The 25,451-nt window shown below is 43.0% G+C and overlaps 1 protein-coding gene across 1 annotated transcript in view; it reads left to right on the top strand.

The window, feature by feature from the left end:
- Positions 1-25,451, top strand: part of LOC311148054 (forkhead box protein J3-like) — a gene marked incomplete at both ends in the record, with an annotated part of 61,413 nt that overhangs the window by 35,396 nt on the left and 566 nt on the right. The window contains 7 exons of the mRNA XM_084184946.1: positions 1,615-1,698; positions 6,762-6,863; positions 9,212-9,340; positions 13,363-13,561; positions 18,607-18,954; positions 20,155-20,256; positions 24,771-24,974. Of these exons, the coding sequence (XP_084041072.1) occupies positions 1,615-1,698; positions 6,762-6,863; positions 9,212-9,340; positions 13,363-13,561; positions 18,607-18,954; positions 20,155-20,256; positions 24,771-24,974 (1,168 nt within the window). The remainder of the gene's footprint in view (positions 1-1,614; positions 1,699-6,761; positions 6,864-9,211; positions 9,341-13,362; positions 13,562-18,606; positions 18,955-20,154; positions 20,257-24,770; positions 24,975-25,451) is intronic.

Genomic DNA, 25,451 nt, shown 5'->3' with positions numbered 1-25,451 from the left:
GATAGATCAATGCTCCAGTAGGAGGTGCTGCCCAGGTTGTTTTTTTTCTGTGCTGGATCTAACATTGAAAATCTGACGTTTTATAGGTACAAATTCAACATATCGAGAGCTTGGGACTATAAGGTTCTATCGGCAAAAATATGATTCTGAGATAGTTGGCTTTAAAGTTCCGAACTCTAGTTGGTTTGAATGGTGTCAGCTATTTTTATATTGTATTCTTTTGAACTTAACAACATGAATTGGGGTAGTTAGAGTAATATAAAGGTAGATAACATTGAATAGAACAAGGCTATGTCAATAACTACATAAAATAAAATAATGCAAATAGAACCTTATAGTCCCAAGCTCTCTATATTTTATATGAAGTTTGTCTGTGTTGAAATGTGGTTACTGTAACCAGGTTTCCATCCAACCTTTTTATGCGAGTAAAGTACATAAAAAATGTAATGACAGCCCAGATGGAAACCGCAGATTTGTCTATAAACTTTCAAAATATCGACAAACAGAATACGCTAGACAAGGTGGGATCTTTTTGTGTCGGTTAAATTCATTATGTGAGAGATGGCGGTGGAAACACCTTTATGCACAGATATTGATATAATAACCATCATATCAAAGTAAACTTGGAGTCACACAATTATATGTTGTGTGGTCCCGCGATGATATGATGTAATGACGCGGAAAGCATGCAGTTTATTAGTCTACAGATTAAATAAGTTATGATGAACTTCACAGGGTGGTGAAAGTGCACAGTGATGAGCTTGATGCTCCTTTCCAATAAATATTGAGGGTCTTATTCTGGTTACATTTTTACATTACATTTTCGTCATTTAGCAGACGCTCTTATCCAGAGCGACATACAAATTGGTGCATTCACCTTATAGCCAGTGGGACAGCCACTTTACAATATATTTAAAAAAAATGGGGGGGGGGGGGGGGTAGAAGGATTACTTTTATCCTATCCCAGGTATTCCTTAAAGAGGTGAGGTTTCAAGTGTCTCCGGAAGGTGGTGAGTGACTCCATTGTCCTGGCGTCGAAAAAATTATCTTGCTCTTTTGTCCATAATAATCTCATCATGTAGGCTAGCCTACCCGCATTGTATATCTGTGAGCTCTTGGCTAGAGTGCACATTCCAAGACCAGAGGGGGCACATTCGCTATATAACGCAAATTTTCTTGTGCGAAAACCATCAGTAGAGTTGAAAATGTGATACAAACCCATTTAACTTCTATTTTTTATCCGACACATGGGAATTTAACCGCAAAAGTTATTTTTATGTGCACTACGTCATCACGCACAGCCTATTATCCGCAACAAGTCAATTTGATGGAAACACATCTCTGGTGGGAAAATGCACATATTGTTTTCATGCAGATTTTAGAATATTCACATGAAAATCTGTCGCCAACTGGATGGAAACCTAGCTCATGATGACAAATCCTGTGGTTGAGATTTCACCCTCAAAACAACAGTTGATGACTTTTTCAAATCAAATGTATTTTCCATGTAGATTCCATGTCACAGTTTGTTGACAAATTACGTTGAAACAACATTGATTCAACCAGTTTGTGCCCAGTGGGTAGTGGTAATATCTGGTTTGTTGTGGTTTCCAGGGGTCCTACTGGGCTATAGACACCAACCCTAAAGAGGACACACTGCCCACCAGGCCAAAGAAGAGGCCGCGCTCTGGAGAAATGGTGAGTACTGGATTTCAAACTAGAGTGGACCAGATTATTCCAAAAGACCGGTCATCAGGAGTCGGGACGAAAGCACCAGCTCCCGACACCTCTGAATATTCCTCACATGGGCCGACATACAATTTACACTGGTCTGATTAATGGTCATCTGCGGCGTGCACAAATGTAGCATATATATATATATATATATATATATATATATATATATATATATATATATATATATACACACACACAGTACCAGTCAAATTTTTGGACACACCTACTCATTCCAGGGTTTTTCTTAATTTTTTACTATTTTCTACATTGTAGAATAATAGTGAAGACATCAAAACTATGAACTAACACATACGGAATCATGTAGTAACCAAAAAAGTGTTAAACAAATCAAATATATTTTATCTTCAAATAAATAAAAAGAAAAGATTAAGATGGGCAGTCTGAGATATGGCTTTTCTCGCATGGAATAGCCTTCATTTCTCAGAACAAGAATAGACTGACGAGTTTCAGAAGAAAGTTATTTGTTTCTGGCCATTTTGAGCCTGTAATCGAACCCACAATTGCTGATGCTCCAGATACTCAACTAGCCTCAAGAAGGCCAGTTTTATTGCTTCTTTAATCAGCACAACAGTTTTCAGCTGTGCTAACATAATTGCAAAAGGGTTTTCTGATTATCAATTAGCCTTTTAAAATGATAAACTTGGATTAGCAAACGCAACGTGCCATTGGAACACAGGACTGATGGTTGCTGATAATGTGCCTCTGTACGCCTATGTAGATATTCCATTAAAAATCAGCCGTTTCCAGCTACAATAGCCATTTACTCATTAACAATGTCTACACTGTATTTCTGATCAATTTGATGTTATTTTAATGGACAAAAAAATTGTTTTTCTTTCGAAAACAAGGACATTTCTAAGTGACCCCAAACCTTTGAACAGTAGTGTACATATGTTCACGAAATACAATAGATGGCCGTAATCACCCCCAGACACACCTGGCTAACTTGATGGGTCATGTAACATCTGGTGAGGTGGAGTCTTTTTTTCTTTAGACGTATAGCTAGCTAGCTAGCTAGCTAGCTAAACAATGAACCGGCATAATCCCAACTCATGCTACTACCAATACAAACATTGTCATAGCTGTAGTATGAATCTGCAGGTAGCTAAAGCTAACCAACTAGGTCCAATGTTAGCTAGCTAACATTAGGATATATCTTGCAATGCAAATAGATTTCTGATTCGAATAATATTACTACACAAATCATACACGTAACGTTAGCTAGCGAACCAGCAAGCTAACGTTTGCTAGCTAGCTAACGGTACGCTTTAACTTGCAATGAAAATTGTGAGGCCGGTTGGACGTACTGCCAAATTCTCTAAAACGACGTTGGAGGCGGCTTATGGTAGAGAAGGGAACATTAAATTCTCTGGCAACAGCTCTGGTGGACATTCCTGCAGTCAGCATGCCAGCATGTCCCAAGCACAAGGTGCTCCTGTGTAATAATCATGCTGTTTAACCCCCTAATGTCAATGTCTGCGCCCCCGAGGAAATCTAATTAGCTTTAGGACATACACAAGCATCTTGGGACTCGTCTGAAGTCGGTACCGCCAATCTGCCAACTTCTGTCTGTAGCGTCCAAACAGTTTGGGCTACACACTTCCCCTGCGGAAGGGTGAGACTCTCACGAACACGTACATGTCGATTGTTTTGCTCTAGAACACCCACAGGCCTCACAAGACTGGTCTGAACATCTCCCGTTACCGGTTAAAATTAATGGAAGTATATATGGAGACTGTTTAGTGCCAAAAATAAGGGGTTAAATACATGTACAAAAAAAATATTTTTTTTTAAACATGTTTCCTGATCTTTCTTATATCTCTCAGATATAGGACAGACACTTCAGAACAAACTTCCTTTAGATTTTTTTGAGGGGACTCTTGTTCCATGTAGTGAATCTGTTATTCAATGCTTTTGTGTGGGCTAATAGCAGTAAGGCCAAATAACATTTTTCATCAAATACTTTTTTTATTTATTTTTTTGATACTTCAAGGGGTCTTTAAAATTCAAAATCAAATAGTAAAATGATCCTTGGTATGACCTTCTTAAAACAATTCCATATAGCTTAGTAGAACCCCCCCCTCCCCTGGCTTAGACGGGGCTTAGACTCTTATGGGTTAATCAGCTTCTTGATATGCCACACCTGTAAAGTGGATGGATTATTTTGGCAAAGGAGAAATACTCACTAATAGGGATGTAAACAAATTTGTGCACAACATTTGAGAGAAATAACATTTTGTGCATATGGAACATTTCTGGGATATTTTATTTCAGCTCATGAAACATGGGACCAATACTTTACATGTAGCGTTTATATTTTTGTTCAGTGTATATAAGAAACGGTAATCAATTGTCCCGTGTCAGATCAATATAAATGTAACAAATTCTGTTACAAATTCTAGGCTAAGGTATATGGACATTGAGTATTGCATTCTTTGCTTAACGTAAAACGACAGTCATCACCTATCTACTTCCAGATGGTGATATCATGCTGTGAAAAATCACGTCTCTCCTGCCCCTATAGAATTAACACTACACCATTGGTGTTCAGTGACCTGAACGCCTGACTGAACACAGCGCTGCAGCTCACTGAGCCCCGAGCAGCAGCAAGCCCATTCTCCCCCTCCGCATCTACCTCTGCCCTACCCATCACCACGGAAACAAAGCAGGCATGGAGCGGCAAAGTGCACAATCATCGCAGCCCAATGAGAAAAGGGAGGGAAAGCAGAAGAGAGAGGGACGGGAAGAACGGGAGGGAGATAGAGGGGGAGAGCGACGGGAAGGGGGAAAGAGAGCAAAAGAGTGAACGAGAGAAAATGAGAGGGAGAGCGAAGGGAAGGAGGAAAGAGAGAGCGGAAGAGCGAGAGGGAGGGGAGAGAAAGAGAGGGAGAGTATTCTAGGCTTCTGTTCCAGTTAATTACCACACACCACTAGACTCCCATTATACATATTTTCTTCTGTAAAGTTTTTTTTATCACAAACATTAATTCATTTAGAACCTTGTCATTTTTTCTTACACGTAAGACCTTCGACCCTTTTATTACACTTCGGTTGCATTGCTGGCAGATTTGAAAGAGTTGTCAGATTGGCTCGCAGAAATAGAGTACTTTGTTTTACTCAGAAATATAGCTGTCTTTTACAGTCAAAAGAGTATGTGTATCCATATGTGTATGCATATTCGTTTTTTCTAGACCAGAGATGTTCGATTGGGTTCAAGTCCGGGCTCTGGCTGGGCCACTCAAGGACATTCAGAGACTTGTCCCGAAGCCACTCCTGCGTTGTCTTGGCTGTGTGCTTAGGGTCGTTGTCCTGTTGGAAGGTGAACCTTCGCCCCAGTTTGAGGTCCTGAGTGCTCTGGAGCAGGTTTTCGTCAAGGATCTCTCTGTACTTTGCTCTGTTCATCTTTCCCTCAATCCTGACTAGTCTCCCAGTCCCTGCCGCTGAAAAACATCCCCACAGCATGATGCTGCCACCATCATGCTTCACCGTAGGGATGGTGCCAGGTTTCATGCAGACGTGACTCTTGGCATTCAGGCCAAAGAGTTCAATCTTGGTTTCATCAGACCAGAGAATCTTCTTTCTCATGGTCTGAGAGTCTTTAGGTGCCTTTTGGCAAACTCCTAGCGGTCTGTCATGTGCCCTTTACTGAGGAGTGGCTTCCGTCTGGCCGCTCTATGATACAGGCCTGATTGGTGGAGTGCTGCAGAGATGGTTGTCCTTCTGGAAGGTTCTCCCATCTCCACAGAGGAACTCTGTAGCTCTTTCAGAGGGACAATTGGGTTCTTGGTCACCTCCCTGACCAAGACGCTTCTCCCCCGATTGCTCAGTTTGGCCAGGCGGCCAGCTCTAGGAAGAGTCTTGGTGGTTCCAAACTTCTTCCATTTAAGAATGATGGAGGCCGCTGTGTTCTTGGGGACCTTCAATGCAGCACCTTCAATGCAGCAGACACTTTTTGGATACTCTTCCCCAGATCTGTGCCTCGACACAATCCTGTCTCGGAGCTCTACGGACAATTCCTTTGACCTCATGGCTTGGTTTTTTCTCTGACATGATCTGTCAACTGTGGGACATTTTTGTGCCTTTCCAAATCATGTCCAATCAATTACATTTACCACAGGTGGACTCCAATCAAGTTGTAGAAACATCTCAAGGATGATCAATGGAAACAGGATGCACCTGAGCTCAATTTTGAGTCTCATAGCAAAGTGTCTGAATACTTATGTAAATAAGGTATTTCTGTTTTTGTTTCTTTTGTTTTTTGCAAACATTTCGAAAAACCTGTTTTCGATTTGTCATTATGGGGTATTGTGTGAAGATTGATGAGGAAATATGTTTATTTAATCCATTTTAGAATAAGGCTGTAACGTAACAAAATGTGGAAAAAGTCAAGGGGTCTGAATACTTTCCGAATGCACTGTACATGTATACATCCACAGCATGCACATATCCTAGCCATTGTTTGTATGTAAGGTGACTAAACCATCTAACTGTTCTTCTGTGGTATATAAAGTGGTCAAATAGCAAGTAAAAAGTTGTTGGGGCCGAGGCACCAATCATCCTCTCTTGTAGGTATACAGGAGTACTAATTCTCTCTCTTTCTGTCTTCTCATCTTTCCTCCTGCCTTGCCCCTATGTTCATACAACTCTTGAATCAAGCCATTCCCTACTTTCTATATACACACACCTCTGTTAGGGATCCTGCAACTCTCTCCCCTCATTTAGAGTTTATCATAAATTAAAGTTTGTATTGTTGCAAACCAATCCTCTTTCAGTAAGCAGTTTTGGGAGCCAGGCAAGTGAGGGTAGACTGAAAGTGGTGAAAGAAAAGTGTTTGTCTGTCTGTAATAATTATTAACATTATGTTATGGTTTACTGTAGACTATACCAGTTTGAGATTAGATGCTATCTATCCCATCAATGTTCTGCAGAGAGCGACCAAGAGACAGCCCTCTCCCATCTCTCCCTTATATCACTGTCCTCTCCTCTTCTCTCCTATCCTCCAGGCCTCCACCCCCTACAGCCTGGAATCGGAGTCCCTGCGAATGGACTGTATCATGTACGGAGATGCCTCTCCCACTCTGGCAATCAACACTGTGACTAACAAGGTAGTCGTCTGACGTAATGACATGCAAACCCTAAGCCCTCTGGGGCAATATTGTAACACTGGCCATCTTTGTTCAAGGTAGTGATATTAATGTCGGCCATCTTTATTCCCGACCTGCCAACCTGCACACATTTTGCATACCATGCATACAATTTGAGGTCAACGTACGCTGGTATGAAAAACTACCCTAAAATACGCATAAATATGTTTTCAGTTGGCACTTTGTGGGCGAGGAGAAAACATCTCTAGCTCTCCGCTCCGGCCCGCCCCCCGGTAGTCGTAATAGCCTACTATTTTCCTCCCTCGAGTTGGATGGCAGCTTTCCACTTTTTCCGTTGATACCACTGATGTGTGAGGAAAAAGTGTAGGGAAAGGGGAGGACAAACTGTTTGCCAAATATATTTTCCAAAATTATATGTGTTAGTCAAGCACATAACCACTATTATTTTGTAGTTAGCTCCTTAGCTAAGGCGTCATTACGACAAAGGTAGTTAGCTACAGCGTTTAGTCAACTAAGCGAGAACACTTTGTTGCCCGCACATGCTTTGATCTCCGCAACAGTAGTAGGCGCGAGTGCATTGACGAGCAAGGAAACGTGCAGTGTTGCGGTAGTTCAGTACGTGTTGCTTCGTGGATGGAAACAGACATGGCTGTTCCGCTAATACTGTCCTTCACAGAAAGTTCTGTTCGACTTTTAGAGTAGTAGGCCTATGTTCATTAACCCCCTAGGGTCGATTGAATCCCCATCAAAATCCGTCTGTTTAAGCTAGTGATGTCTCAATCCACCGCATCCGCCTATGTCGGACTTCCGCATCTGCGGTGGAAAGTGGCAGAGCTACAGCGTTGTTTGTCAGACCAGGAGACATCCTTAAAATTGCTCTTCTCACGAAAACATTTGTAGCATCCGAACTGTTTGGCCTACACGTTGGTGTTCTCTGTTTTAGTGTTCTCTGTTTTGTTCTACGACCCCCACAAGCCCCACGGGACTCGTCTGAAGTCTGTACCGCCAATGTGCCAACTTCTGTCTGGAGCACCCAAACCGTTTGGGCTACAAACTAATATGACCCCACAATGGAAAGGGGATACTCTCACATACACGATGGTGTTCTCCATTTGTTCTACGACACTCAGAAACAAGTGTCACGTAACTCGTCTCAAGGTAACCCGGGACCGGTTAAAACAATTAATGGAAGTATGGTAGTAGTTTTGTGCCAGCAAAAAAAAGGGGTCTGTTTTGTTTTTATATAATTCCTGAGCTTTATCTTCTAGATATAGGAATGCAACTTCGAAACCTTATTCCTTATGATAACATTTTTGAATGTCTGTTTTGCCATTTATGATTGTGATATTCAATGCATTTCTATGGGCTATAGCAGTAAAGGCCAAATTCAATATTTGATCAATTAATTGTTTAAAAAACAAAACAAAGTATACCTACAGGGGTCCAAAAATTCAAAATCAAATAGCTAAGTGATCCATGGTATGACCATCTTAAAACAATTCCATAAGTTAGCTTAGTTGTTTGCTATAATTTAAATGGATACTTAGGGACTTCCCCAGAGTCAGATGAACTCGTGGATACCATTTTCATGTCTCTGCATGCAGTGTGAAGGAAGTTGCTAACTAGCGCAATTGCTAACTAGCGTTAGCGCAATGACTGGAAATAGCATGCTAGCAGATACCCATAGACTTCGCAGATACCCATAGACTTCCAGTCATTGTGCTAACGCTAGTTAGCATTGGCTGGCAAAACTACCTCTATCTTCCTTCATACTGGACACAGAGACATAAAAATGGTATCCATAAGTTCATCTGACTCTGGGAAGTATCCCTTCTAGACTCTAGGTTTCTAGAAATGGCATTTACAGGTTTTTCAAATGCAAAATGCTCCAACTTCCTAAGGGGGAAGTTGACTGACCCCCTCCTGACCTCCCCCTACCCAACCTTAGGCCTACGTCAGCACCACCTTGTCAGAAAATCCTAGGGAGAGCCCTGATTGAACATTTAAATATATTTCTAGTTAGCTACTGAAGAGCAGCCAATTACCAAGTACCCATAACAGTCTATAGCCTACCATTCCTACTGAGGCAGTCTTCTGCCAACATCAATATTAGGCTAAAAAAGTGCATTTGCCTATGATTTGAGCAGTGTGGGTGTCACACGCCGCCGTGGGGGCTGGGGGTGCCCCCGCCGCGCTGAAGTGGTACTCGTAAAACTTCTTCAAGGTTGGCAGGTCTGTTATTCCAGCAAGTGATATAAACATTGGCTATCGTTGTTCCAGCAAAAGAAATTAACATTGGCCATCTTTGTTCCAGGTGGTGATATTAACGTCCACCATCTTTGTTCCAGGTAGTGTTGTACAAGACGGAGCAGGAAGGCAGCGACAGCCCCCGGAGCAGCCTCAACAACAGCCTCTCTGACCAGAGCCTGGCCTCTGTCAACCTCAACAGCGTAGGCAGCGTGCACAGCTACACGCCGGTACGTCACACACCTCCACTTAATAACACCACTAACACTGCCACAACAGGATGTTTCCTGTACAATGGCTTGAGGAGAAGGAAGCTATACTAAGACTGTGACCCACGTGGCGCTTTATTCCCTTTATACTACTACTTCTTAACCAGGACCCATATGACTATGGTCAAAAGTAGTGCACTATATGTAATAGGGTGGCATTTGGGACACAGAATAACTGTTGTGTCAAATTGTAGAGGTAGGGAACATCTAACCCAGACTGCCTATATAGATTTGAAAGACCTTTGCTTGAAAAATCATATTTATTTTGTTTTATTTATCTTTAAAAGTCTTAGTGGGAATCTGCCATGGTTGCTATTGGTCGACCTTTACTGCTGTACACGACTTCAGTCTTGGATCAGAGTGGACTTTTCCCAGCCAGTGTTTACTGGCTCACTACTTCAGTGGTTATTGCGGCAATGCTGCTCATGTGAGGCTGTGTTATTGTTTGTGTCTGAGGCCACGGCAGTGTGACACAGTCACTACTGACACACAACCCCTGTTCCAGACACTGTGTGGAAATACCTGGAGTGGGGTGGTGTGCATGCACACACTACTGAGGCGAGGGTTGAATTCATACCTAAAAGGTTGTTTATTTGGGGAATTAAGGGGAAGAGTAGAAACAAAACTGAACATTTGCTTTGTAAGAGCCTGTGTCTTACTGTTCATCACAGGGCATTTGGTTTCTTCCCCGGTGGAAACTAGAAACCACCGGTTTTCTCAACCTAATCCTTACCGGTCACCTAGGATTGCCACAAACAGTTTATTTAAACCAAGGCACTCCTGTGGTGTTGTAGTGTCTACTGTCTCATTGTCTGTAGTGTCGGCCAAAGCAAAGAACCCCAAAGACTTAGTCCACTATGTACTACAGGTCTAATTTGGGCACAGTGTGGAAACCAATATGGGCCTGTGTGACTGTGAGTAGACAATGTGGTCCAAACTGAATTCTATGCTTAGTATCATCGGAAGACTCCTCAAATGGACATAGACAGGTATCTGCTAAAATAAAGGAAACCCCAACATAAAGTGTCTTAATATGGTTTTGGACAACCACGAGCCAGAACAGCTTCAATGCACCTTGGCAAAGATTCTACAAGTGTCTGGAACGCTATTGGAGGGATGCGAAACCATTCTTCCACTAGAAATTCCATCATTTGGTGTTTTGTTGATGGTGGTGGAAAATGCTGTCTCAGGCGCCTCTCCAGAATCTCCCATAAGTGTTCAATTGGGTTGAGATCTGGTGACTGAGACAGCCATGGCCTATGGTTTACATTGTTTTCATGCTCATCAAACCATTCAGTGACCACTCGTGTCCATTGTCATCCTATGGGGGCATAGCCATGGTAGCCAAAATAATGGCCTGCCCAGCATTTTTATACATGACCCTAAGCATGATGGGATGTTAATTGCTTAAATAACTCAGGAACCAAACCTGCGTGGAAGGACCAATATACCTTGTATCCCTCATTTACTCAAGTGTTTCCATTATTTTGTCAGTTACCTGTTACCGGTAGATGAGGCAACTGTTTGCTTTTTGTTTATCAATCATCATCCCCCCCCCCCCCCCCCCGCACCTGCATTATACAAAGGTCAAAATAATTTCATCAAAGTAACCTATCTATTCTGGAGGCCATCCTCTGTTTTCCTCCCATCCCCTCATCCCACGTTCCGGGGGTAACGCGGAGCCCCAGACCTAATTTACGGCCAGTCATGTGGGATCAGGGTTAGTTCTGCTTCGTTAGCCCACCCAGGTGACGCCTCCTCGTTGAAGGTGATTACTCCTGGCATCTCCTGCTGAAGTCTCAAGTGCCAGCACTGCCGAGATCGCTGGATAGAAAGGCAGCGTCGGCGGGGATGGATATGCCGCTTTCAGTTGGATCAACTTCAGGGAGACGCCACGCCGATTGGACTTCTAATTATATATTTGAGGCCAATGCACATGGCAGAGCCACAATTAGGATGGAGAAAGGGTGAAAATATTATTCTTACAGTGCCTTCAGAAAGTATTCACACCCCTTGACTTTTTCCATATTTTGTTGTGTTACAGCCGGAATTTAATTGATTACATTTAGATTTTCTCTCACTGGCCTACACACAATACCCCATAATGTCAAAGTGGAATTATATTTTTCAAAATTTCTACAAAATTAATAAAAAATGAAAAGCTGAAATGTCTTGTCAATAAGTATTCAACCCCTTTGTTATGGCAAGCCTAAATAAGTTCAGGAGTAGAAATGTGTTTAACAAGTCACATAATAAGTTGCATGGACTCACTCTGCGTGCGGTAATAGTGTTTAACATGATTTTTGAATGACTACCTCATCTCTGTACCCCACACAATTATCTGCAAGGTCCCTCAGTTGATGAAGTTATTAATTACACTTTGTATGGTGTATCAATACACCCAGTCAACACAAAGATACAGGCGTCCTTCTTAACTCAGTTGCCGGAGAGGAAGGAAACCGCTCAGGGATTTCACCGTGAGGCCAATGGTGACTTTAAAACAGTTACAGAGTTTAATGGCTGTGATAGGTGAAAATTGAGGATGGATCAACAACATTATAGTTACTCCACAATACTGACTTAATTGACAGAGTGAAAAGAAGGAAGCCTGTACAGAATACAAATATTCCAAAACATGCATCCTGTTTGCAACAAGGCACTAAAGTAATACTGCAAAAAATTTGGCAAAACAATTCACTTTTTGTCCTAAATACAAAGTTTTATGTTTGGGGCAAATTCAATGCAACACATTACTGAGTAGCACTCTCCATATTTTCAAGCATAGTGGTGGCTGCATCATGCTATGGGTATGCTTGTAATCATTAAGGACTGGGGAGTCTTTCAGGATAAAACAAGAATGGAATAGAGCTAAGCACAAGCAAAATCGGACAGGAAAACCTGGTTCAGTCTGCTTTCCACCAGGACAATAACCTACACTGGAGTTGCTTACCAAGAAGACAGTGAATGTTCCTGAGTGGCTGAGTTCCAGTTTTGACTTAAATCTTCTTGAAAATCTATTGCAAGACCTGAAAATGGTTGTCTAGCAATGATCAACAACCAATTTCAAATAAAATCAAATTGTATTGGTCACATACACGTGTTTAGCAGATGTTATTGCGGGTGTAGCTTAAAGAATTTTGACAAAGCTGGAAGAATTTTGACAAGAATAATGGGCAAATGTTTCACAATCCAGCTGTGGAAAGCTCTTAGAGACTTACCTAGAAAGACTCACAGCTGTAATCACTGCTAAAGGTGTTTCTACAAAGTATTGACTCAAGGGTGTGAATACTTATGTAAATTAAATATTTCTGTATTTCGTTTTTCAATGCATTTGCTAAAAATAAAAAATAAACATGTTTTCACTTTGTCATTATGGGGTATTGTTTGTACATGGGTGATAAAAAATTACAATTTAATCCATTTTGAATTCTGACTATAATACAACAATATAACAAAATGTGGGAAAAAGTCAAGGGGTATGAATACTTTATATGATGGACTTTATAGAAGGATAATGACTGTATATTATAAACTAGTGTAGTGTTATGTGTTATTCCCTCAGTATATGGCGTTGAGAAGGTAATTAGGGCAGAATCCTAACTTGAGGATGTTCGTAACTCAAATGTTGGTTGGTTGTGGTGGTCTCCGAAAGAGGTGCTGGTTTAGTATAGGTTCAATCAGCCTGGACCCTCCGGTTAGAAGGGTGAATGACCAGCAGGAGACAGAGATATAGAAAACATGTTTATTACCATGCCCAAAACAGGCACAGTGTGAATACCTCATGTTAGCATCCAGTCTTTTTAACCAAAGGAATGAAAATACTCTCCCTTTCTCTCTCCATCTCTCTCTCTCTCTCTCTCTCTCTTTCCATCCCTCTCTACATATCTCTCTCCATCCCTCTCTCCATCTCTCTCTCCCTCTCTCTCTCTCTCCCTCTCTCTCTCTCTCTCTCTCTCTCTCTCTCTCTCTCTCTCTCTGTGTAGGTCAGTAGTCACTCGGAGCCCTCCTCCCAGTCTCTGAGTTTAAAGCTGCATCCTCCCCCTCCACTTCCTCCTCCTCCCCAGCCCCAGTACAACGTGGCCGAGGGGGACAAGCAGCTCCTCTTCTCCGACTTCGAGGACCTCAGTGCCTCCTTCCGCAGCCTCTACAAGTCTGTCTTTGAGCAGTCCTTCAACCAGCATGGTGGGTCATGGGAAGTAGCACTCTGAAGCAGACCTGGGTTCAAATAGTGTTTGTTTTCTATCAAAATACTTTGGGGCATTTGATTGAGCCTGCCTGTAGTCACAGTGTGGTTTGCTGCAGGCAAGCTTAATCGAACACCGCTGAAGTATTTGAAAGAAAACAAGCATGTGCACAGCTAACATCATACCCGGTTGATGAGAAAACAGAGGAAAAGCTGCATGGTGAACACAAGTGGGAATGGTTGTTTTACTGGTTAGCTAAAAGCACACACCACAACATCATGGCAATCTCCTACACCAAAGTTTGGACGGTTAATTACATTAACTAGTAATAAAAGTATTTCTTTGTATTCCTCTATTGAACTCACATAAACAAATAATCAATTGTGCTACGGATCTACAATCGTTGCGTTACTTAGTCAAACGAGCCAGGCAATCAAGGGGAATTCTCAGAAAAACAAAACATTGTATTCACACTTGATTGGAGCAAAGTGCAGCATCTGTGTGACTAGCTTTGATACTTGCTAATTAGATTGTGAAGCTTCTCGCTAATTGCTTGCTGTAGCTTCCTATTGGGTGAACAGGGCCTCTTCCTCCTTGTTTTACCATCTACTTTCTCTAACCCCAGACATGGACGCGCTCTGTCGATCTGTTGCCTGAAATCAACTCTTAATGACAGAGTTTATTTTTATTGTTCAAAAAACATTGTACAAGGAGGAGCAACGAGCTGAATTGTATACAATTAAATATAAAAACGTAACAAATACACATCACTACGAGAATACAGTGGGGGGAAAAAGTATTTAGTCAGCCACCAATTGTGCAAGTTCTCCCACTTAAAAAGATGAGAGAGGCCTGTAATTTTCATCATAGGTACACGTCAACTATGACAGACAAAATGAGAAAAACAATTCCAGAAAATCACATTGTAGGATTTTTTATGAATTTATTTGCAAATTATGGTGGAAAATAAGTATTTGGTCAATAACAAAAGTTTCTCAATACTTTGTTATATACCCTTTGTTGGCAATGACACAGGTCAAACGTTTTCTGTAAGTCTTCACAAGGTTTTCACACACTGTTGCTGGTATTTTGGCCCATTCCTCCATGCAGATCTCCTCTAGAGCAGTGATGTTTTGGGGCTGTCGCTGGGCAACATGGACTTTCAACTCCCTCCAAAGATGTTCTATGGGGTTGAGATCTGGAGACTGGCTAGGCCACTCCAGGACCTTGAAATGCTTCTTACGAAGCCACTCCTTCGTTGCCCGGGCGGTGTGTTTGGGATCATTGTCATGCTGAAAGACCCAGCCACGTTTCATCTTCAATGCCCTTGCTGATGGAAGGAGGTTTTCACTCAAAATCTCACGATACATGGCCCCATTCATTCTTTCCTTTACACGGATCAGTCGTCCTGGTCCCTTTGCAGAAAAACAGCCCCAAAGCATGATGTTTCCACCCCCATGCTTCACAGTAGGTATGGTGTTCTTTGGATGCAACTCAGCATTCTTTGTCCTCCAAACACGACGAGTTGAGTTTTTACCAAAAAGTTATATTTTTTGTTTCAACTGACCATATGACATTCTCCCAATCCTCTTCTGGATCATCCAAATGCACTCTAGCAAACTTCAGACGGGCCTGGACATGTACTGGCTTAAGCAGGGGGACACGTCTGGCACTGCAGGATTTGAGTCCCTGGCGGCGTAGTGTGTTACTGATGGTAGGCTTTGTTACTTTGGTCCCAGCTCTCTGCAGGTCATTCACTAGGTCCCCCCGTGTGGTTCTGGGATTTTTACTCACCGTTCTTGTGATCATTTTGACCCCACAGGGTGAGATCTTGCGTGGAGCCCCAGATCGAGGGAGATTATCAGTGGTCTTGTATGTCTTCCATTTCCTAATAATTGCTCCCACAGTTGATTTCTTCAAACCAAGCTGCTTACCTATTGCAGATTCAGTCTTCCCAGCCTCGTGTAGGTCTACAATTTTGTTTCTGGTGTCCTTTGACAGCTCTTTGGTCTTGGCCATAGTGGAGTTTGAAGTGTGACTGTTTGAGGTTGTGGACAGGTGTCTTTTATACTGATAACAAGTTCAAACAGGTGCCATTAATACAGGTAACGAGTGGAGGACAGAGGAGCCTCTTAAAGAAGAAGTTACAGGTCTGTGAGAGCCAGAAATCTTGCTTGTTTGTAGGTGACCAAATACTTATTTTCCACCATAATTTGCAAATAAATTCATTAAAAATCCTACAATGTGATTTTCTGATTTTTTTTCCTCAATTTAACTGTCATAGTTGACGTGTACCTATGATGAAAATTACAGGCCTCTCTCATCTTTTTAAGTGGGAGAACTTGCACAATTGGTGGCTGACTAAATACTTTTTTTCCCCACTGTAAATAACAATGACATAGCCTAGGGCATTGAAAGTCAATGGCTATGATCAGCTTTTTAGCAGGTGTACCATGGCTGGAATGGCACTGTAACCATAGCACTTAATCCCACAGTGTACATTGAGGGGAAAAAGTATTTGATCCCCTGCTGATTTTGTTCGTTTGCCCACTGACAAAGACATGATCAGTCTATAATTTTAATGGTAGGTTTATTTGAACAGTGAGAGACAGAATAACAACAAAAAAATCCAGAAAAACACATGTCAAAAATGTTATGAATTGATTTGCATTTTAATGAGGGAAATACGTATTTGACCCCTCTGCAAAACATGACTTAGTACTTGGTGGCAAAACCCTTGTTGGCAATCACAGAGGTCAGACGTTTCTTGTAGTTGGCCACCAGGTTTGCACACATCTCAGGAGGGATTTTGTTCCACTCCTCTTTGCAGATCTTCTCCAAGTCATTAAGGTTTCGAGGCTGACGTTTGGCAACTCAAACCTTCAGCTCCCTCCACAGATTTTCTATGGAATTAAGGTCTGGAGACTGGCTAGGCCACTCCAGGACCTTAATGTGCTTCTTCTCGAGCCACTCCTTTGTTGCCTTGGCCGTGTGTTTTGGGTCATTGTCATGCTGGAATACCCATCCACGACCCATTTTCAATGCCCTGGCTGAGGGAAGGAGGTTCTCACCCAAAATTTGACGGTACATGGCCCCGTCCATAGTCCCTTTGATGCGGTGAAGTTATCCTGTCCCCTTAGCAGAAAAATACCCCCAAAGCATAATGTTTCCACCTCCATGTTTGACATTGGGGATGGTGTTCTTGGGGTCATAGGCAGCATTCCTCCTCCTCCAAACACGGCGAGTTGAGTTGATGCCAAAGAGCTCGATTTTGGTCTCATCTGACCACAACACTTTCACCCAGTTCTCCTCTGAATCATTCAGATGTTCATTGGCAAACTTCAGACGGCCCTGTATATGTGCTTTCTTGAGCAGGGGGACCTTGCGGGCGCTGCAGGATTTCAGTCCTTCACGGCGTAGTGTGTTACCAATTGTTTTCTTGGTGACTATGGTCCCAGCTGCCTTGAGATCATTGACAAGATCCTCCCGTGTAGTTCTGGGCTGATTCCTCACCGTTCTCATGATCATTGCAACTCCACGAGGTGAGATCTTGCATGGAGCCCCAGGCCGAGGGAGATTGACAGTTATTTTGTGTTTCTTCCATTTGCGAATAATCACACCAACTGTTGTCACCTTCTCACCAAGCTGCTTGGCAATGGTCTTGTAGCCCATTCCAGCCTTGTATAGGTCTACAATCTTGTCCCTGACATCCTTGGAGAGCTCTTTGGTCTTGGCCATGGTGGAGAGTTTGGAATCTGATTGATTGATTGCTTCTGTGGACAGGTGTCTTTTATACAGGTAACAAACTGGGATTAGGAGCACTCCCTTTAAGAGTGTGCTCCTAATCTCAGCTCGTTACCTGTATAAAAGACACCTGGGAGCCAGAAATCTTTCTGATTGAGAGGGGGTCAAATACTTATTTCCCTCATTAAAATGCAAATGAATTTATAACATTTTTGACATGCGTTTTTCTGGATTATTTTGTTGTTATTCTGTCTCTCACTGTTCAAATAAACCTAGCATTAAAATTATAGACTGATAATTTCTTTGTCAGTGGGCAAACGTACAAAATCAGCAGGGGATCAAATACTTTTTTCCCTCACTGTATAAGGTCCAAACACCTCTTTTATGATTTGGCAGTTTGCTGTACTCCCACCATACAGTATGGGCAAAGTTTTCGTCATTCAAAAAAAACACATCTGTGCATAAAATACTGTACAATTTTAAACTTTTCTTCAATGTGCGTTAATTTAAGAAGGCAACTATTTATGCATTGCTCAGTTTAGTGAACTCTAGCCTAGTTAAATAATCGCCTCCATATAACGTTCATTGATATATGTATATTTAAAAGTTTGAAATAAATTCACGCTGTCATATTATAATGATGTTTACGGGTATTTTTTGCACCAATCTGTGCTCTACTGCATTGCGAAAAAATGCCATCCTACAATATGTGTTCCATTCTATTTTTATGGCCCCCACAGCCTAGGCAAAGTGAAGCTCACTGCCTTGCATGCTTCTACCCAAGGAACGACGTCAGTAGTCATTGCCTTTGGGAGGCTTAAATGCTGTGAGTCACCCAAGCAGCCGAGCTCCTCACCCTCCCTAGAAAACCACAGCGTGTCTAGACCACATGGACTGACTCAGTCAGGGTGGCTTCTCCTCTCCCGTCTCCTTTCCTTCATCTGTGTTGTGAAAGACTGATGAATGCCTGCCAGTGCAAATGAAGGTGAATGACTCAAGGAGAGTAGAGGAAGCCACTTTAGACTATTGAAATGCACCCTCAGAGCTTCAGTGAGGATTCCTGATGTGGTAAGGCAGATATCAGTCAAAATAACACACGCGTCTACAGAGTCAAATTCCTCAAACCCATCAGAATGAAATCCCTCCGGTTTGCTTAATGTGACTGCATCTATTGCAGTCACATGCTGCACTGTAGTAGCACAGGTGTAGTACTTGGAACCATTCTGTGTGTCTGTCTGTGTGCGTCTGTATGTCTGTTTGTCTGTCTGTGTGTGTGTGTGATTGTGGTTGGCCCTGCAGGTCTCATGGGTATGCCCAGCGAGTCGAGCCATCAGCCGCGGATGTTGTGCTCCTACCAGCACTCCCATGGCGGAGGCAGCAGCAGCTCCCACAGCCACCAACACGCACACAACCACAGTCACCATCAAAACCACCCACCCCACCACCAACCACCCCACTCGCAGCACCTCTCTCCCCACGCCACGCACAACCAACACCAACCTCATCAACACACTCAACACGGGCAGCACTCATCTCAACACACACAGCACCCTCAACACCGCCAGCACCTCAACAGTGGGCAGCAGCAGTCACAGCACCTCCAGAACCATAATGGCCAGCCAGCACAGATGCCCTGCACCAGCACTGGTAAGACACATTACTGTACTGTACACACTACTGTACTGTCCGAGAGGAAATGCGCCCAAACAATGCACGGCCGAGTGCCTCTGACTAGAATATCGTCTGTCATTTTCTGTTAATTTCCCGACGATTCCACATGCTGAATCGGCACAAACAGCCACCGCTCGGCGACACCCAGCAGGCGGTCGCTTTAACACACCGCTGCGACAGCAAACGATAGGAAGGCCACCCGCTGCTTTTAGCCGTTCATTGTGGTGGTGTGTCTGAAGCTTAAGGCAGGACATAAATGTGTAGCTCAGTTGGTAGAGCATGGTGTTTGCAACGCCGGGGTTGTGGGTTCGATTCTCACCGGGGGCCAGTATGAAAAATGTATGCACTCACTAACTGTAAGTCGCTCTGGATAAGAGCGTCTGCTAAATGACTAAAATGTAAATTAAATACTACTCCCTACATGCTCAGCATGGACTCATGGATTGCGTTATATTAGCTATGTAGTTTGTTTTCCCGCTACTACTCAAAGCATGTTATACTGTGTGACTTAAACTCATAGAGACAGGCATTTCTGAACCTCACTGAGGTCTTTCATTTGCCTGGGCTTGTCTTTGTTTTTCCTGTGTCTCTGCACTGGGCTCTAGGCTCAGAGAAAAGCCCTATACAAATAGACGCTCCATTATCTGGGTTATTTCCCTCTCCACAGCGCCTGGGATGAATGAAAGCAATCCCCTGTCTTTGATCCACAGCTTCAAATGTGTTGCCGTTTGGGTTTGTGGTGAAAGGAAGAAAATGATTCCTCTTCACTAACGTCTGTGACTTGAATTTACTCTGTGAAAAAGGACATCTTGTGGTCAAAAGCTTCACTGCATCTCACTCAAACACTACATTACTTCTGTTGGTCCTTGACTGTCACTCTGTTGATTACAGCACCGTGCTCTTGTGTCAACGTTTCCCTAACCGTGTTCCCAGGCTAATTGCTATAGCAGATAGAGAGCTGGTTGGTGAACGAGACTAACATTTCTCCTACCGTTACTTAATTGCGCCTTCCAGCCTAGCCCTGTCCCTGCCTTGCTCTGTTGCCCACTCCCACTACCTAAAATAATTTGTTTTAGGTTTGTTTCAATATAATTATTAGATGCCTAACTGATTTTGTGGCCCTGGCGCTACACCTTAGAAGACATCTAGGGGGAAAACATGTGTGTGTCTCTGCAGGTCTGTCAGCCGACTGGTACCCCAACCTGGACTGGCTGAAGGAGCGCTGTCGCATCGCCGGCAGCTACAACTGGGCTGACGTAGACCTCTCTCCATTCCAAGGTAAGAAGAAGAATACTTTATTAAGACGGACCAAACCTCAGATATACACACACACATTAACTTGGAGAGATGGGGCAGTGGGAGCCACAATATAGTGTTGTTCCTTGCACAACAGCAGGTGATGTTATCTTTCTTGGATTTGTCACTAACAACCCTGTAGTAGTCAGCTCAAATCCCATCAGATTTTTTTCCAGGATTTGAACCGGAAACCTTCTGGTAGCAAGCCCACTCCGCTAACCTCTAGACTCCCTGCCGCCGCCTAAACCACCAACTAGCATATCCTAAATGTAAGAAATGGTGGTAACATCACGTGTATAATGCTATTATAACACCTTCTGTCACAATTAGCTCATGGCTCCTTGTTGCAGCCTTATTACTGAATTTAAATGTATAAATAAATACCTTTAATGCGTTCATCATTATGCACAGGTAATTCATAGGAAATGATACTGAAATGTACAGAAATGTCACTTACCGACAATGAAACACAATTAAGGTTATACAGTGCATTCGGAAAGTATTCAGACCCCTTTACTTTTTCCACATTTTGTTACATTACAGCCTTATTTAAAAATTGATTAAAATTGTTTTTTTCCCCTCATGAATCTACACACAATACCCCATAATGATAAAGCAAAAACAGGTATTAGATTTTTTTTCAGATTTATTAAAAATAAAAAACTGAAATATTATATTTACATAAGTATTCAGACCCTTTACTCAGTACTTTGTTGAAGCACCTTTGGAAGCGATTACAGCCTCAAGTCTTCTAGGGTATGACGCTACAAGCTTGGCACACCTGTATTTGGGGAGTTTTCCCCATTCTTCTCTGCAGATCCTCTCAAGCTCTGTCAGGTTGGATGGGGAGCGTCGCTGCACAGGTATTTTCAGGTCTCTGGCCAGAGATGTTGGATCGGGTTCAAGTCCGGGCTCTGGCTGGGCCACTCAAGGACATTCAGAGACTTGTCCCGAAGCCACTCCTGCGTTGTCTTGGCTGTGGGCTTAGGGTTGTTGTCCTGTTGGAAGCTGAACCTTCACCCCAGTCTGAGGTCCTGAGCGCTCTGGAGCAGGTTTTCATCAAGGATTTTTTATTTTTATTTTATTTCACCTTTATTTAACCAGGTAAGCCAGTTGAGAACAGGTTCTCATTTACAACTGCGACCTGGCCAAGATAAAGCAAAGTAGTGCAATAAAAACAACACAGAGTTACATATGGGGTAAAAAAAAAAACATAAAGTCAGAAATACAACAGAAAATATATATACAGTGTGTGCAAATGTAGCAAGTTATGGAGGTAAGGCAATAAATAGGCTATAGTGCAGAATAATTACAATAGTATTAACACTGGAATGCTAGATGTGCAAGAGATTATGTGCAAATAGAGATACTGGGGTGCAAAAGAGCAAAATAAATAACAATATAGGGATGAGGTAGTTGGGTGGGCTAATTTCAGATGGGCTGTGTACAGGTGCAGTGATCGGTAAGGTGCTCTGACAACTGATGCTTAAAGTTATTGAGGGAGATAAGAGTCTCCAGCTTCAGAGATTTTTGCAATTCGTTCCAGTCATTGGCAGCAGAGAACTGGAAGGAATGGCGGCCAAAGGAGGTGTTGGCTTTGGGAATGACCAGAGAGATATACCTGCTGGAGCGCAGACTACGGGTGGGTGCTGCTATGGTGACCAATGAGCTAAGATAAGGCGGGGATTTGCCTAGCAGTGATTTATAGATGGCCTGGAGCCAGTGGGTTTGACGACGAACATGTAGTGAGGACCAGCCAACAAGAGCGTACAGGTCACAGTGGTGGGTAGTGTATGGGGCTTTGGAGACAAAACGGATGGCACTGTGATAGACTACATCCAATTTGCTGAGTAGAGTGTTGGAGGCTATTTTGTAAATGACATCGCCGAAGTCAAGGATCGGTAGGATAGTCAGTTTTACGAGGGCATGTTTGGCAGCATGAGTGAAGGAGGCTTTGTTGCGAAATAGGAAGCCGATTCTAGATTTAACTTTGGATTGGAGATTCTTTATGTGAGTCTGGAAGTTGAGTTTACAGTCTAACCAGACACCTAGATATTTGTAGTTGTCCACATACTCTAGGTCAGACCCGTCGAGAGTGGTGATTCTAGTCGGGTGGGCGGGTGCTAGCAGCGTTCGATTGAAAAGCATGCATTTAGTTTTACTAGTGTTTAAGAGCAGTTGAAGGCTACTGAAGGATTGTTGTATGGCATTGAAGCTCGTTTGGAGGTTTGTTAACACAGTGTCCAATGAAGGGCCAGATGTATACAAAATGGTGTCGTCTGCGTAGAGGTGGATCTGAGAGTCACCAGCAGCAAGAGCGACATCATTGATATACACGGAGAAAAGGATCTCTCTGTACTTTGCTCCGTTCATCTTTCCCTCGATCCTGACTAGTCTCCAGTCCCTGCCGCTGAAAAACATCTCCACAGGATGATGCTGCCACCACCATGCTTCACTGTAGGGATGGTGCCAGACGTGACGCTTGGCATTCAGGCCAAAGAGTTCAATCTTGGTTTCATCAGACCAGAGAATCTTGTTTCTCATGGTCTGAGAGTCCTTTAGGTGCCTTTTGGCAAACTCCAAGTGGGCTGTCTCCAGAGGAGCTCTGGAGGTCTGTCAGAGTGACCATCGGGTTCTTGGTTGCCTCCCTGACCAAGGCCCTTCTCCCCCGATTGCTCAGTTTGGCCGGGCGGCCAGCTCTAGGAAGAGTCTTGGTGGTTCCAAACTTCTTCCATTTAAGAATGATGGAGGCCACTGTGTTCTTGGGGACCTTCAATGCTGCAGAAATGTTTTGGTACCCTTCCCCAGATCTGTGCCTCGACACAATCCTGTCTCGGAGCTCTACGGACAATTCCTTCAACCTCATGGCTTGGTTTTTGCTCTGACATGCGCTGTCAACTGTGGGACCTTATATAGGTAGGTGTGTGCCTTTCCAAATCATGTCCAATCAATTGAATTTACCACAGGTGGACTCCAATCAAGTTGTAAGGATGATCAATGGAAACAGGATGCACCTCAGCTCAAGTTCAAGTCTTCTAGCAAAGGGTCTGAATACTTATGTAAATAAGGTATTTCTGTTTCTTATTTTTAATAATTTGCAAGAAAATCTAAAAACCTGTTTCCGCTTTGTCATTATGGGGTATTGTGTGTAGATTGATGAGGATTTTTTATTTAATCCATTTTAGAATAAGGCTGTAACGTAACAAAATGTGGAAAAAGTCAATGGGTCTGAATACTTTCCGAATGCACTGAGTGAACACCTGTCCTTTCATGACATAGACTGACCAGGTGAATTCAGGTGAAAGCTATGATCCCTTATTGATGTCACTTGTTAAATCCATTTCAATCAGTGTAGATGAAGGGGAGGAGACAGGTTAAAGAAGGATTTTTAAGCCTTGAGACAATTGAGACATGAATTGTGTATGTGTGCCATTCAGAGGGAGAATGGGCAAGAAAAAAGATTGAAGTGCCTTTGAACGGGGTATGGTAGTAGGTGCCAGGCGCACCGGTTTGTGTCAAGAACTGCAACGCTGCTGGGTTTTTGACGCTCAACAGTTTCCTGTGTGTATCAGGAATGGCCCACCACCCAAAGCACATCCAGCCAACTTGACACAACTGTGGGAAGCGTTGGAGTCAACATGGGCCAGCATCCCTGTGGAACGCTTTCGACACTTTGTAGAGTCCATTCCCCAATGAATTGAGGCAATTCAATATTAGGAAGGTGTTCTTAATGTTTTGTATGCTCAGTGTACGCGAAAGTGACATCACAATAAGTTAGGCCCTATGTATGGTTGTAAGTCACTTTGGATACAGAGCATCTGTTAAATGAATGTAGCACAATGTCAATGATAGTTTCCGAGGTAGAAAAGGCCCATCCTAGGATGCGTATGAAATGGCACCCTATTACCAATGAAGTGCACTATATGCATCTGAAATGGCACCCTATTCCCAATGTAGTGTACTACTTTTGACCAGAGGCCCCTAGTCAAAAGTAGTGCACAACGTAGCGAATAGGGTCGCAGCCATTTGGGCCGCAGCCCTAGTCTCTGGTCTGCTTGGCTATTGCCTCAGTGTGAATAATCTAATTATCCCTGGCTGTGGAGCACTCTTATCAGGGTCAGTGCACATCTACTGATGATTGATGACATTGCTGAATATTTAGATACAACTCGCCCCCACAGCACTTTACCTCATTCACAGTCAAGCAGCACTGGTGGAACGCTATCCTCCTTCTCCCCTATTCTCCCCTAACTAACATACTGCTTTCATCCATCTAGTGTTTTCAGTAGGGTTGCAAAATTCCCAGGTTTTCCAGAAATTCCGATTGGAGTATTCCCTAATTTCCTGCTTATTTCTCTCCTGATTCTTGAAATCTTCGGGAAAGTGACTGTAATTTTGCAACACCAGTGCAGGTGAGAGAAAGGAGACTAAAAGGAGAGGAAGGTACTTAGGACTACTGAAACTAAAACGACCCCGTCTGTGTGTGTCTATGAAAGGACTGAAGGAAAGCATGAGGCAGGCGGAGCTGAACAACTGGTCCCTGGATCCAGCCCAGATAGCAGACCTGTGCTCCTCCATCAACCAGTTCTTCACCCGCACCAGGGTCATCCCACCACAAGGGCCATTGCAACCACAGCCACCCCCACCTGCCTGCCACGGCCCCATGCACACCAGCAAGCCCAGTCAGCACATAAACACAGGTCAGTGGCCAGTAGAATGGAGTTGCCCCTCTAGAGACTGGTCTAAAGTCAGTTGTTAACAATGGTTAAGCTTCGTGGACGGATGGAAACCTGATCCTAGGTCTGTACTTAAGCGCAGTCTCTACCGTGCCTCCCATATAGATCTGAAAGGGTTGGATTGGTTAAAGCGAAACTTCCTTGTGCTGATCTAATCAAGTAGGCTATAGATCAGTGGAGTTCAAATCAAATGTTATTTGTCACATGCTTCGTAAACAACAGGTGTCGACTAACAGTGAAATGCTTACTTACTGGCCCTTCCAACAATGCAGAGAGAAAAAAAGAGAAATAATATAAAAATATAATAACACGAGGAATAAATACACAATGAGTAACGATAACTTGGCTATATAAACGTGGGTACCAGTACCGAGTCGATCTGCAGGGGTACGAGGTAATTGAGATAGATATGTAACAGGATTGATAATAAACTGAATGACT

Source organism: Coregonus lavaretus (genome assembly GCF_964263955.1).
Source record: "Coregonus lavaretus genome assembly, chromosome: 20".
In the NCBI taxonomy this organism is placed as follows: domain Eukaryota; kingdom Metazoa; phylum Chordata; class Actinopteri; order Salmoniformes; family Salmonidae; genus Coregonus; species Coregonus lavaretus.
The sequence above is the reverse complement of the archived record's forward strand: the minus strand, read 5'-3'. Positions and strand labels throughout refer to the sequence as shown.